Raw genomic sequence first — 15533 nt, 5'->3', positions numbered from 1 at the left:
TATATTTTTGGCTTCAGTAGACTTCGTCGGGGAGAGAGAAACAGAGAGACGAAAGCAGAGATGGATCAGACAGAGAGATGGCTTTGGTTGAAAGGCGAGGTTGTAAATCTATTTTTTTCTTAAAGCTCCTTAAACGCTCCGCTTCCTCCTTTCCCTCCTCCTCGTTCTCCTCTGATAGGATACTTTGGCTGTCGGTCGGGCGTCACTCGGCCATCGTCCCTCCCAGGGGCGGCGGCGAGGCTTCACTGAAGGAGCAGAAGGAGGCGGGGCTTGAGCAGGGAGAAGCAGAGTCCTCTGGGCAGGAGGTCGGGCTCAGGAGGTCGCGGGCGCCGGGGGGCGGAGACTGGGAGAGGGCGGATCTTGGGCCGCTGCCGACCAGTCCCATGGCGGGGGCGGAGGCTGTAGCCATGGAGCCTGTCGCCATGGGGAGGAGTGCAGGGCGGTTGAGGAAGAGAGAGGGGCGGAGCGAAGCAGGGACAGAGGGACCCCTGGTTCCACCCAGAAGCATGTGGCCCGCTCCCGATTCAAGACTGGAGATAGGCAGCTGACCACCACTGGCGGCCAGGGCTGGAAACGAGAGAAGAAGACAGGCAAGGAGAGGAAGACAGGAGGAAAATGAAAGAAGAAGACAGGGAAGACATCAGGGATGAAGGAAGAAGAGACAAAAACAAAGGTGAAAAGGGAAAGAGGAAGACAGAAATTGAAGAGGAAGTTGAGGGTGTAAAGGGAAAAAGGAAAATGAGAGAATTGGAAGAGACAAAGAAGGAGAGAGAAGGAAGATGGGTAGAGAGCAAAAGGGGAAGACAAGAGAGTAGGGGGAAGACAAAGGTGGAGAGATGAAAAGGTGAAAGGAAAAGAAACAAGTGAAAAGGGATAAAGCGTTAAATAGAGAGCAGGAAAGTAAGATCCAGTAGTTCAGTAGGGGATGGAGAGAAGGATTAAAAGAAAGGAGAAGAGGAAAAAAGAGCGTTGACACAAAAAAGAGAGGGAGAATGAGAAGGAAGATGGGAGAGAAAAGAGTGAGAGGGAGAGCCAGAACAGAGCAGATTTGGGAAAGAAAGAGGGTGAACAGGGGGAGGAGATGGGGAAGGTGAAAATGGAAAGACAGACAGAGATAGAGGGATAAAAGTGGAGGAGGAAGAAGAAAAAACAGTTGAGAGATTAGGAGAAGATAAGCGGGGGGGTGAAAGTAGTGGAAGATGAAAGAAAAAAACAGGAAAGAGATTCAGTCAGTTTACACATTAGACACATCAGTATCAGAAAACTATTGAAATCCTGTTAGGTGACGATGAGGATGATGAAGAACGAGTGTTTGGATGAGTGACAGGAAAGCATTTACCTTCAGTTCAGCAAGATGATTTTTAGTTTCAAATTTGACAGCTGAACATTGCCAGGATTCGGTTCTTACATATAATTGTTTTATATATAGTGCTGTGAAAACATTCTTGTACGATATAGAGAAATCATTAAGAATGGTGACATCAGGAAGTGAATCATAGTTTCTATTCATGTTTAGAAGTAATATAAAGTGAAAAGAATGTGACCTCAACCCTGAGGCAGGGAAATGAATCAGTCTGGAGAAGATGGAGATGGTTAGTTACAGCTTGTAGCATCCACACACAGACACACACACACACATGCACGCGTGCGTGTACACACACACACACACACACACACACACACACACACACACACCTGCACATGTGTTAATGAAACAAACTGAGTGGGATGTTTGAGTGTGAAAATGAGATGATTCCTGTCACATCCTGTCAGCCTGGTGTCTGTCTAAAGTTTGCACATTAAAATAATGTTTATAAGTCCATTCCATCCATCCACTTTCTGCCATCTATCCAGGACGTGTTACGGTGGCAGCTGAGGACGGTAGCCCAAACGTTCCTTTCCTGACCGTCTGACCACAGCTAAAAGCTGCCACTTCAGCAGTGGAGGCTTTTAAACAGCATCCATTCTGACTCCACGTTCCCAAACTCCTTCATTATCAGTGAAAAGTTCGTCTGGAGGTGTGGTGAAGACCGGACAGGGCCTCCAGCCAAACATTCCTACGTCCCCCTCACTACACGCTTGGACTTACAAGGTCTGTCTGGCAGGCTCCCCCGCCATCTGATCCAACTCACCACCAGGTGGTGATCAGCTGACAGCTCTGCACCCTCTTCACCTGATGCAGGTCTGATGCGTCGACTACAAAGTCGATCATCGACTGTTGGCCTAAGGAGCTTTGATAGCAGATACAGTTATGAGCTGCCTTATTTTCGAAGATGGTATTCATTATGGACAATACATGAGAGGCCAGACAGGAGGTGCCTGGGAGGGGAGCTTGTGGCCAGACTGGTCATGGGTTTGAGCCAGGCTCAGCCTGAACAAACCACATGGGGCCATGCTCTCGCGGACCCATCACTTGTGGGAAAAGAAGTAGGGGCTGGGCACCTCATGGGTGGCGGGTTGGGGCAGAGGCCCTGGCTGACTGGACTTATGGTTGTTTATAAGTCACCGAAGTTAAAAAGGTGAAGATTCAGCAAGATTTTTTTTTTTAGTGGTTTTATGAGTTTAATCCCTGTTGAACTCAGATTTTCCCTTAAATTTCTCCTTAAGTAGATTTCATGTGTCACATGCATAGTCTCCATCAGCATTACATCACATCACATAGAAAGTATCTAGATGTCATGTGCATATCATCATTATAAAACCTTCACTGTAAGTCAGCAGGACATATATGATATCTTTGGAAACCTTAGGATCTCCACTACAATTTAAAGTAAAGGTCTGTGGATTTTAACAAAGCTTGGCCAGACAGAATGCACTTGCAATGATGAACCCATTGAGGGGACTAGCCATGAGTCCTCAGTATGCAGGACAGTAGCATCTAATATAATTTCATTGCATTACATTGCAATGATATGTAATATACAAAACATGAAAAAAGAGACATTCTGCACAATAACTCCTGTCTATCTGTCTGAATTCTACTTTACAGACACTTTTGACTTTAGGTGTCATGTGCCATGGTTGACACTTATCCATTACAGTCCTGTGAGTAAATACATAGCATGGGTGGCCCCAGAGGAAATCAAACTCCAAATCCTTTCACACAGACACTTCATTTCATTTCTGAGTCGGAGCCGGCAGTGCTGGACCTGCAGTTTCCATAACAGACTGTATCCTTCTCATCAACACATGGCCTGGAGGAGGCCTGGCCTGAATGACAACAGACAGAGCGGGACAGAAGAGAAGGTCTGAATCTGCGATATAAGGAGACGAGACGAGTGACAGATTTAAAGCAGAGCTCAACGAACCTATTTGTAATGCTTAATTGATTCAGTGGCAGATAATCTCTAAAGAAAAGGAATTTTGAGTGGTAACTGGTTATTTAGCCATTGGGTGTTTGGATTGTGTGGGTTTTATACTAAAGGCAGCCTGTTTACTGGAAGCCGACTTGGCCTCCTAAGCTTTGCCATAAGGGGCTCTTGTCACTTTGTGATAATGGTAGACTATTGTATGGGAATGAAATTGAATCTTTCACCATACTGAGCAATTCAAAAGTTTGTGCTGAAGAGGAGTCCGGGCTGGGCTCGCTGGTGGCTGTTTGTCATCACAAGAAATTCATTTCAGAGAAAAGGGAAGAAGGGTGAAATGGGAATGGAAACTGGTCTTTGGAAATGGGGGCTCATGAGGACTTACTGAGCTGTAGGGAACGGACACGCACACAGACACACACACACACACACACACATGCACGCACGCACACACACCTTGCATGGTAGCCAGGGGATTGCTGCCAATGAGGGCCTGGTTCATCCCTGTGCTTACTCCCATCATTGTGTTCCTGAAATGTGTGTATGGACCCCAAAATCACACGCATACAGAAACACACACATTCACACATGCAGAGAAACACAGAGGAGCAGGCAGGTTAAGTGATGCAAACTGTGACGGTGTCATTTAAAAAAAGCAGAATCTCTCACTTTTGTGCTGCACCTGTCTTTTGTTGTCCGGGCTGAAACTGTTTGCCCTGCTTGCAGACATTTCCCAGACCATAATTTCTTGTGTCTTGACATGCGGGGGAAAGTTTTAAATTTGTGACAGAACTGGTGGGGTAGGGTAGTGTGACAGGGACCAAATACCATGGATTCCCAAGAAACATACAATTATCTGCTAGACAATGTCAAGTTTAAGCTGTCACATTAGTGGTTGAGTCTTTCCCAGCGACAGAGCAGATGCTGCACATGAATATTTTACTCAAAAGAACCTCTCAGTATTCTGACAGGCCTTGACAAATGTAAAACTGCAAAGGGCAGCCATGGTCATTTGTTTTGGTCATGTCAACATATTTTAATCTTTTTGGGAAATATAAAAATGGAACTATACTGAATGCTCATCTGTAATTTGGAGAACAACCTCCCATTAGAAAGAAATCAACTTAAATTTCTATAGAAAGCATTATTGATAGCAAGAAAAACGAATTCTCTGCAATTGTATGGAAGAGCAACCTGTAACTTTTAATCAGTGGTACTGTGATTTTTTTTCCTCAATTCTGCCCTTAGTGAGGCTAAGCATAAAACTGAATAAAAGAGTGGGACGCTTTGAAGAAATATGGGTTCCCTTTTTATATGGGTATGCACTATGGGTAAATGTAACAGACTCAGCTTCAGCTCAACATGTCACGTTGTTTTCAAGCCAGCAGCTCTCACAGGTAATCAGAACTTTACTCTTTTCTTTTTCTATCTGGGAATAAAGGGAGTGTTTTTATTTTTTCAACATATATAGTTTTGTTTTCACAGGCTGTTGGAAAGCTGCGTTTAGTTCTGCGTTTCTTCCTGAGTTTGAAAATTAAGAACGTCAGTGTTTTGAGAAATGACCTCTGGAATATTCTCACACGTCTTGAGAGCAGAGCTGTAAGACTTGGGACTTGAGCTTTGGACTCTAGTCAGACTTGACCTGGGACTCGCCTTGGACTCGAGACTTCAGACCTGCCCCAAGTGACGTGAGATAAGACATGGCCTTGCACTAAAGAGGTAAAAGTAGCTCTGCTTGAAAGTGTTACAACCTTCTTAAGTTTTTGAATGAATGATGTGCTGTATCTTTGACTTTGACTGCAATCCCAGGATGCTGTGTATTGTCAATAACACAATTCTGTGTCACTAAAAAGAAAAAAATTAAAAAAAAAAAAAATTTGTTTCTGCTTTTTTTCTTATAATGACCCCCCCCCCCTTTTATTTACCGCTACATGGACACTCACCCAGTGTTGAGCCCATGAGCCCCAAGGCTGGAAGGGGCGGGGCTAGCTGTGCTGTGAGGGGGCGGGGTCACAGAGGAAGAGGCGGAGCCTGCTGCAGCCGAGCTAATAGGAGTCAAAGGGCAGGAGGCTGAAGGTGACGGACTGGTCGCTGAGAGGAAGAGAAGAAGAGAAACAGAGATGCAGTTTGTGTTTTATGTAATTGATGGTGGTTTGACTGCACAGCGAAGTCACAGTGTTATTTTTCTTTGCTGAGACAAGTCTTCATTAACAATCGAGGGGAAATGAAGGATTTTGATAAACTCCACTGGCTTCATTCAACTTCAGGCTGGACAGACAATTTTGTGATAGCTGGGACTGCACACAAATTAGCCTCAGGCTCAATGGGCCAATAAATTTCCAGCAGTGTTTGTAACCTGTCAGGTCATCACTCATATCTGAGGAGCTCAGGATGCCTCACTCTGTACCTGAGGTCTATAAATCTGAGGGATGACTCATGATTTGTGGAAGAAAACTCAAAAAGTCTGTAATGAGATATTTCATTTGTAGGCCTCCAAGTGCTCCTAACCTGCAGTGTTTCATCAAGCAGGCTCGGACCAGGGAACGGCTTTGAAAATATAGACATCAGCTTCTCCGAAATAATGTCAGCAGCAGTTTAATCTTCCCATGTCTGACCTCCCAGGAGACCAACAAAACTTCTGAGAAGCACCAGTCTAACCTTCAATATGTTATAGACCTAACTGAACACAATGCATACAGTGTGGTCAACTCACCTGTTGTGCTGAGGCTGGTGGTGACCTGGGACAGACCCTGACTGGATATCTGTGCAGAGGGAAAGAGACAAGTTATACTCCCATTCGGCTGTTAGGTGATTTTTAGGCAAACTTTTATAATGTTGAAAAAGATAAAACAAAATCAGAGGTGCATAGGCTTTATGAATGGCAGAAAAAGAAAATCATAAAGTCAGCATAGAGCCAGCCCATATCATTTATGTGATGAAGAAATACATTAATTTATTGCATCATTATTTCATCAACCTTCAACTAATTTCCACTTCAAGGCAGCATAAACACTTTTTTGAGTTCCTTATGCGTATACCAGTTAACTCAAGCTATACTTTTTTCTTCTTCCGCCAGAGCGGCCCTTTCTGTGAAATGTTTGTAGAAAGAAAGCTGGTGGGGGGAGGTGGTGGGCCGTACCATGTGCGGGCTGTAGCAGGGGGTTTTGTGCGTCACAACAGGCGGGGTCTGGCTGGGCAGGGGCGGCGTGGCGCTGCTGGAGGGGTTGATGCGTTTCTCTTTCTGCCGGCGGTTACAGAACCAAACACGGATCACCTCCTTCTCCATGTTGAGCTGCTCCGCCATCAGCAGGATCTCCTCCGAGGTAGGCTTCTGGTTCTGAGGAGGAGGAACATCAACAGATTAATAAATAGATAGGGAAGAACATGTCCTGATTTGGGATACGGCTATAACACATTAATTCAACATTCAGTTTGATGAACAGAAGCTGATATAACTGTACCAAAGGTGAAAATCTAGCAAAAAAATCTAGTTTAAATGTAGCACCAACATTAAAGACATTTTTTAATACAATAACGTCATGTAACGTCATGTAAACCCTGCTGGGCAGACCACAGATACATGGATACATAGCTATTTATTAGTTGGTCAGATAGTTGGAGCTTCTACCGTGATGAAGTTGCGCTCTAAGGCCACGCGGACGTTGGTCTCGATGCTGGTGCGTTTCTTCCTGCGTCGGCCGGGCAGACCCTCGAAGCCCATCATGGGGGAAGAGAGAGAGGATGGACTGGGCAGCATGCTGTCTACTGCCATGGTTTCTGAGAGAGAGAGAGACGGAGAGAGAGAGCAAGAGAGAGACGGAGAGAGAGATGAAGATGTACATTTCAACAGAGACACAGAAACAGAGAAGGAAAGGCAGCGAGGCATATGAGTATAGACTAAACCAGAGAAGAAGAACTGGTGTTAGCATCAGCAGTGATGCCCACCATGGGTGAGCATACAAAGAAGTAAAGCGCCACCTACAGAAACTCAAACTCCAACAACAGAAAATGCATGGGACAAGAGAAACAGTCCCACTCGCACTGTTTGATTGAGGTCAGTTGACGGCAGAGTAGACGTCAGATCTGGGTGTTCACCTGCATCACTCAGCCACTTCTCCAACAGCGGTTTCAGCTTGCACATGTTCTTGAAGCTGAGGTTGAGCGCCTCGAAACGGGAGATGGTGGTCTGGCTGAAGTCGTTGCCATACAGTTTGCCCATCGCCATGCCAACGTCTCCCTGACAGACAGAGAAACGGTGAGAAACAGGACTGAGACACAGTGTGGATTATGAAGACACACACACACACACACAGTCTAATGTAAATACATGCACACACAAAGTGCACACACATTAATATACAGACAAGCACACATACACACATACACCATCCTCCACATTCCCACCACCAACGCACCCTAATCCATCTCAGCCCCGGACTCCTTCACATCACACACCACCTGTCTTGCTTACTTACTTACTAAGTGTGTGCACACAAGCAAACACAGACACACACACACTTTTTTCGCACCCACGCACACCAACACAGACATGCACACACCTCACATCCCTATATAAAGGCAAATTAGAGTCGAAAGTGTAATAAACTAATAGAAAATGATCAAAAATATCTTGAGTGGTAGATGTTTTATTTGTGAGACATACATTTGCATTAAAAAAGGTCGATGTGAGAATATGTATAAAAGATCTGAAGGCACAAAACTCAAATGGTTGGATGTGTGAAAAAACATTAAATGTTGCAAGAAGCAAAATATTCATAGTTCATATTTTGTTAAGAGGTGGAAAAAATGTGCATGTATAATCCAGCATGGGTGTGAATAAAAGATACAATGCCAGAGAAAGAACTCCTGAATGTTTGCCTGCAGTGTTGTTTTTGGCTGAAGGTGAAACGAACGTACACATACACATGCACACACAGACACACACACACACACACACACACACACACACACACACACACACAAACTGAGTCACATTTGCCCCCACATGTCTCCTGTCTCCTCCCTCTTTTTTACCTGGGTGAATCCCAGCTTGATGCGTCGCTGTTTGAAGGTGCGGGCGAATTGCTCCAGCTCCTCCAGGTCACTGGGCTCTTCCCCTGTGTGACCCCCATGACCTCCAGGGGTCAGTGAGGAAGCCATGGCGCTGCTGGATGCCGAGGCAGCACCGCCAGAAGCTACGACCCCAACGCCGCTACCGCCGGTGGAGACTACAGAGCTGCTGCTGCTGCCGCCGCCAGCCACCACGTCACTGCTCTTCTCCCTCTGTGGCGACAAGAAGAGGACAGTGGAAAAGACGTCAGTGCTACAGTGAATGAGCAACACAGGCATGGATGTCTTCTTCAAAGTGTCTCATATGTAGCGCTGGGCAATTTGGACAAGATCAAATATCAAAATTTCATTGACTAAATATCTTGATATCAATGATGTGATGAAACTGTGGGCATGACTATTGGTGCTTTCATAAAATATTTACACACAAGATGCTTCTGATAAGAAATCATTAGCAATGTAGATTACATGACGACCAAGAAGTAAGGCTGAGGCCCTGCAATATTATCACAAGACTTAAGTCACAATATGACAGTATTGTGATTTTAAACCTCTTGCGGTAAGCTGAGTATTGTGATAACATGTATTGTGATATATTAAGATCTATTACCTTCTTTTCAAGGGAAAACTTTGTCAACATCTGTTTTATTGCAGAAAGCAGATAAACTGACAAACCTGTCATAAATGTTACATTAGTTCTTGGCAATACAATATTGATACCTGAAGTCTGTGTATCGATACAATATTGCAACACAAAATATCACAATATTATCAAGCAGGTAGAGGCAAAAAAACAGACCAGTTACAACTGTCTACTAATTTCAGATAAGTTCAGCATTTCTTTACTGTAATGTGGCCTGCTAAACCAGGAAACACAACTCTTAAGTCATAACAGCATATATTGACATCTGAAATCTCAGAAGACATCTAATCTCATATCATAATATTGATATCAAATTTATTTATTGCCAATTCCTACTTTTATCTGTATTTTTTTTATTCCATTTCACCAGGAAAAAATGTCTGCTGAAAAAACAAACAAACCAGCAAGAGAAACTTTTCAGGAATTGACAGAAGGTTAGTTTCCCAGCTTGTGCTTATGAGTTTTTGACATTTATTAGCTTAAACATCATGACATGTTGTTAGCATGAAGTATTCGAGTCTTTCAAGGTTTTTTCTGGGTGAAGACACTGCGCCGTGAATACACATAAGGTGCTTAGCTGAAAAACATACATAAAACAATGAATTTGACCCCGGGCACCTAGACAGAATCAAATAATTTGACAGGTATCATGCATGAGTACCCATGCATCTGGTGCTCGCGTTAAAACAAATACCTAGAATTATAGGCAAATACTGTTTAACGCAGGCCTGCTGCTTGTTGAGCTCAGACAAATGCAAGATGAAACACGCGCCAGAGAAGGAATTTGACCCTCAGTGCCTTGGGAGAATCAACTAATTGGCCAGACAACATGCATGATATCTGTTGCTACACAGCTCATTTGCATGAGCCATCTCCGTGCATAAAATACATAAAAAAAATGCGGGCATGACTGATGTTATGTCAGATTTGACTTCATCACAGCCTAATGAAAGCTCTATAACAGCTCCTGGATGTGTGAGGGTGCATTCATGCATCCTGTTACTGGAGATAAAAGCAGCGAAAGGAAGGTGAGCTGTTTGGCTCGGCGGTGTATATATTATCAAAGCCCAAGGTGCTCAATGGATTCAGGAGCCTGTGTCTATTATGAAAAAGTTCTGCCACAGCCCATAAACTTTATTTCACATAATAACGCTCCATTTCATTTCTATATCATATTCTGTTTTTATAGCAGCTGGATAGAACAGGGTGCTATTTAAATCTAGCATGGATTCCCTCTAAGGTCTATTGTTGTTGTTATTATTATTTTTATTATTATTATTGTTCTAATTATTATTATTGTTGTTGTTGGTGTTATTATTGTTGTTATCATTATATTTGTTGTTGTTGTTTTTTTCTTACAAAGCTGTTAGCAGAAATATATAAATATCTTTGTTTGAAAATAAAATTTTACACTCGTATTCGTACACTCCTATTATCTTCGCCAACAAAATAATTACATGGAAATAAAACAATTGCTGGAATGAAATTATTTCTATTCCATTGTGTAATTATTTTCAAGTAGATTTTTTAGTTTTTAATTTTGGAGACATAAATATATTTTATTTTGGAATGATAAGGTTCATGTATATTATTATTTATTAAATTCCCCATTCCCCATGAGTAAGAGACTTCTGAGTGAAAGCCTTATTATGTCCACATTATGGTGTCATTTGTGTTTCAGAACCCACATACATATTGTACATATCAGATACTGCATACATTATTTTTCCATGTCATGTATTTTTTTGGCTTACATTCCCACCACGCTCTTGAGGCTGGTGCTCACCATGCAGCTTTTATTTTCTTAACTAGATTTGAAGTTAAGCTGTTTATTTATTGATATAAAACACCCATTCCTAGGTTAATATACATTCACACTGTTTTTCAGACTGGAGGGGAAGTGGTGATTCCTTAAGAGGCCGAATCAAGTCGGTCAGTTCCTGAATCCCAGTACCGGGCGTCGGGTTCTGCCACTTGGGTCTTGGTTTCGTGGTTTCATACTAACTCTCCTTATCTATACAATCATGTATATACTTCAATTCCATCTGTATATTTCATTTCATATTCATTACCATCTGTATATTTCACATCTCATATCTCTTTTTCTTAGGTTAGCCCTTATTGTATATTTTTAGTTTTTAGTCTTTATAGTCTTTATTGTAAATATTTAGCCTTTATTCTATTTTATTTAACTTTATTATATGTTTCTACTGTTGCTGCTGGAACACCAGAATTTTCCTGGTTGGGATCAATAAAGTATATCTATCTATCTATCTATCTATCTATCTATCTATCTATCTATCTATCTTATTTATAAACTTGATGTCTGTCTCCTTTTTATTACAAGGCTGACGAGCCGGGGGTGTAACACTGAGCATCAGCTAAATGCCTAAAACTTACAGCAGCGACTCTTGCTGCTCTGTAATGTTTGTGTGCTGAGGCAGAGCGCGGTATGAAAGACAATCGAGTGTTTTGCATTCTGCAGGTGTGTGTGTGTGTGTGTGTGCGTGTGTGTGTGTGTGTTATTTTTTTTCTAGCAAAGGAAGGCTGGTGGTGCTGAATGTCAGTTGGCTAGACTTTGTGTGTGTTGTTGGAGGATCGATGAGGCAGCAGAGATTCAAACGACATCTGTTTTATTTGCTTGTAGAGGCAAGTCCCTCCTGTCCTGTGGCATGTGGCCCCACCAGGGCTCCCGCTCCGTCTTACTCATACACACTCCTACACAACAGTGATGCTCTGCCTCATGTTCACGTGCTGACACACACACACACACACACACACACATACACACGGGTTTCCCACCTGTGCTTGGAGTCCCAGGCGGGGTGGGGTAGTCAGGAGTCCACCTGGGCTTTGCTGAGGTAGCTGGATCAGATTTGGTGTCGAAAGCAAACCTGTGAAGGGAAGATAATTAATCAATCAACCAGTAAACAAACCAAATGATCTATTGGTTAATTACACCCAAAGCATCAACCAACAAATCAAGCACAGACCCAGAGCAGCTGACATGTGCAAAAAAGAGTGACTTCTTATAAAATGACAGGAACACACTATTGTCATGCAAAGGCATGTAAATATTTGGTAAATAATTTAACTTAAATCAAAATGTCACTATAGAAATAGCAAATATTTATTCACAAATCAACAATAAATATCAACCAAATGCCAAGAAATACAGTTCTTGAACAGTCGCTATAGCAAGTGGCTTATGGGCGATAGGTAACCAGTGGTGAGTTTGGGTGAGCACCACTAATGTTTAGTGTGTCAGCCAATCAGGAGGGAGGATCAGAGGCGTTACCTTGCTGCGGCTGCTGGCCCTGTGCTGGCTGAGACAGGAGGAACTGGGCTGGAGACTGCAGAGGATGACCGGGCATCAGCACCAGCTGCTGAAGCTGCAACAGCTGCTGGATGTCCTGCAACACACACACACACACACACACACACACAAGGCACATTACTGCTGCTGCTGGCAACTCAATATAGACAATTTCAACAGCAGCTGTGTTTCCATCAAGCCACTTTTTGTGTAGTTTTAATTCTTGAAAAGGAAAATTGCAAATCAAAACACACACACACACACACACACACACACACACACACACACACACACACACACACACACACGCACACACACACACACACGCACACACACACACACACACAAATACCATAACAATGTTTTGACTTTTTTGTGGAGTATCAAGTATTATTAGAGGTTGTTTGAAAAATCACGATGGAAACACATTTTGTGAACTAATGATTATGTATGAGAAGACCTGATGTGTTCCTATCCTGGTTGGAGAAATTATGTCTTTAGCCAGGAGGGAAAGAATGATTGTTTTCTCACTAACAGCCTAGATTTTAAAATTCCTTTGTACAACAAACTCTCAGAAATATTTACCCATCTTCATGCTCGCTGTAGCCATTTCTATTCTCATCACTCAGCCAAAGCATTATGTCAAAAAGTACAGTGAGATTTCATAAAATTGTAATTATTTCTCTAGCACGGCATGCAAATTGTGGAATGGCTGCTCTGTTTTCAAACTGTGAAATGTGGATCTTGGCACTTGTGCACACACTGGCAAGCCTTATTCACATAAAACCCCTAAATTAAAATGGATCTGATTTTGCGTTGTAACATTGTCAACTTTTCAAAAGTTGACTCATAATGTGCATGAAAACTGAATACAAACACAGGTAACGTCACAGAATAAGAAAAACGAAGCTTATGTGTAGACTGAAGGCCAAATTATGCAAAGGCTGTTGGTTTCATGAGTGCAAGGGTCAAATGGTGCCTCCAATTGCTCATCTGAAAAATGTTATTTATCATATTCATGAGTTTACAAGCACATGAACGCCACCTCAAACTTAGTAAAACTGGGAAACATCAATGCTGCCCGAGTTTAGGGGGCAGCGTCGCAGCAGAAGTTGCGGCAGAGTGAGCAGGCGTGTAGCGACAATCAACCCCACAGAAACTGACCTCCTGACCTGACATAAATCTTTATGGCATCAGATGACAGTAGATGTCATAGAAAACAGATGTAACTTATGAGGAACGGGAATGTTAAAGGACGAAAAAACAGAAGATTAATGCTTTTCTGAAAAGCTAAAATGTTTTTGTTGTTGCTATGATCATCAACCTCTTTATTTATGAGCGTTTATTTCTCTAGGGATGATGGATTGTTTCCAGTGTATTCAAATGCAAATGAAAGATGTATTGACTTTGGCTGCATTGTTTTCTTTGGGACTCATTGACTAAAATGGGCATTCAAAACATTTGCACATACACCCATAAAGCTCTCAAGCTGATTGGCTGCTTGTACCTGGGCAGTGAGTTGGATTGGCTGCGACAGAGCAAGCTGTGGCGGAGGCGGAGGAGGAGGGGGCGGGGCTTGGACCTGTTGCTCCTGTTTGGTTGGCTGTTGCTGCTGCTGTTGCTGCTGCTGGGACTGTGATTGGCTCTGCTGCTGCTGCTGTTGCTGGTTGGCTTGTTGCTGCGCGGCGGCGTGGGCGGCGTGAGCGGCGTGGGCAGCGTTCGACTGCTGAACGGCGGCCGCCAGGAGCTGAGCCTGAGCCTGCTGGAGGAGCAACTGCTGCTGGGCTGGGAGGAGAGCAGCAAGCTGGGGGAGCGGAGCAGGAAGACAGGAGGAAGAGGAGAGGAGGGGGGGGCAGGACGGGAAGAGTGGGTAGTTTGAGGAGGAGAGAAGGAAGATGGGAGGAGATGCAGAGGAAGAACAGGAGGAGATGAGGTGGAAGAGATGGGGGGTGAGGAAGCAGGAGAAAGAGAGGATGAAGAGGAGAGAACAGAGAAGGAGAGGGGAGAAAGAGGAGGACAAGGATGGGAGTGGGGATGATAATACAAACAGGCAAATAAAGGAGGAGAGAGGATAAGGTGTGGTACAGGAAAATGAAAAGGAGAAAAAAGGAAAGGAAAGGAAAAAAGGAAAACAGTCGAGCGGAGGAAAAAAGGAAAAGGAAGAGGATAAAATGGATTTGGAAAGAAGAAGAGAAAAAGAAGGAGGAGACAGTGGATGAACAAGAGGACAAGGAGGGAAAGAAGAGGTGAAGCCAAAAGAGGGAAAAAGGACAGTCAAGCCATAAAAGAGAGCAGAGGTTGGAAAGAAAGACAGAAGACGGGAGAAAGGGAGAGGTGTTAGTCAGGAGAGAGAACAGAGAGCAGCGTCAGGCTGAGCGTTGGCAGGAGCAGAGGTGTACTGTAGGTGAGTATTTCAGCAGGCAGTAAAAGCATGCCAGAGGAAGACAAGCAAGAAAGCCCATCCACTTAACTCACAACAACTTTCAGTGTCGGTATTCCACTGTAATCTAAATACTACATGATGTGGTTTTACTGTAGGCAGTACGAGTGCCTGATTGCCCTTTCACCTGAACTACATGAGGACACGTTCACACCAAAGCTCGTTGGCAGTGGTTCCTTTAAACCCTGCAGTTTACTTTACTCCTGTAGTTTTGTGGCGATGAGAAGATGGATGTTGACATCTGATGCTCATACTCGCTATTTCTTCACTTGCTCTTAACTGGTGGGAACGAAGGAGAGGAGTGCAGACAAGTCCAGCATGCCTAGCTAAACCTACAGGAACTGAAATCAGATTTGTTTCGATGACAATACCGCTAACCTGGCAGGATGACAGGCTATCAAAACTGTTCAGTAAACCATCTACTTGAATTATATGACTTTTGTTTACAAGCTCTGGTTTATGTGTTTTTAGGCAGAGTGAACTTAAAGGAACTAAATACAAAGACACAACCAAAATGGACCAAAGAACACAAAGTGAAGGTGTGACTGAAGAGGTTGTTTGCAAAGAAAATATAATATAACTCTATACACAGTATATCTCTATTATCATTTTTCCTGTCAATCAAATAATCAAACCAGTAGGCTAATGCATGGGTGATATCAGCTTTTACAACCAAACAGATGTTGGGTTCATAAAATACATCATATGAAGCATGACACACAACAGTCAGTTCTTTTTTTATTTTCCAGGAATGAC

At 43.2% G+C, this 15533-nt stretch overlaps 1 protein-coding gene across 1 annotated transcript in view; it reads right to left on the bottom strand.

The window, feature by feature from the left end:
• Positions 1–202: 202 nt before the first annotated feature.
• Positions 203–15533, bottom strand: part of pou2f2a (POU class 2 homeobox 2a) — a 76814-nt gene continuing 61483 nt past the window's right edge. Inside the window, exons 6-16 of the mRNA XM_030063991.1 lie at positions 13845–14141; positions 12320–12434; positions 11824–11915; positions 8343–8591; positions 7404–7545; positions 6937–7085; positions 6448–6645; positions 6022–6070; positions 5252–5399; positions 3765–3838; positions 203–567 (exon numbers count right to left, since the gene is read on the bottom strand). Coding sequence (XP_029919851.1) covers positions 203–567; positions 3765–3838; positions 5252–5399; positions 6022–6070; positions 6448–6645; positions 6937–7085; positions 7404–7545; positions 8343–8591; positions 11824–11915; positions 12320–12434; positions 13845–14141 — 1878 coding nt within the window. The remainder of the gene's footprint in view (positions 568–3764; positions 3839–5251; positions 5400–6021; positions 6071–6447; positions 6646–6936; positions 7086–7403; positions 7546–8342; positions 8592–11823; positions 11916–12319; positions 12435–13844; positions 14142–15533) is intronic.

Source organism: Myripristis murdjan, chromosome 11, assembly GCF_902150065.1.
Source record: "Myripristis murdjan chromosome 11, fMyrMur1.1, whole genome shotgun sequence".
NCBI lineage: Eukaryota > Metazoa > Chordata > Actinopteri > Holocentriformes > Holocentridae > Myripristis > Myripristis murdjan.
This window is presented reverse-complemented; position numbering and strand designations above follow the sequence as displayed.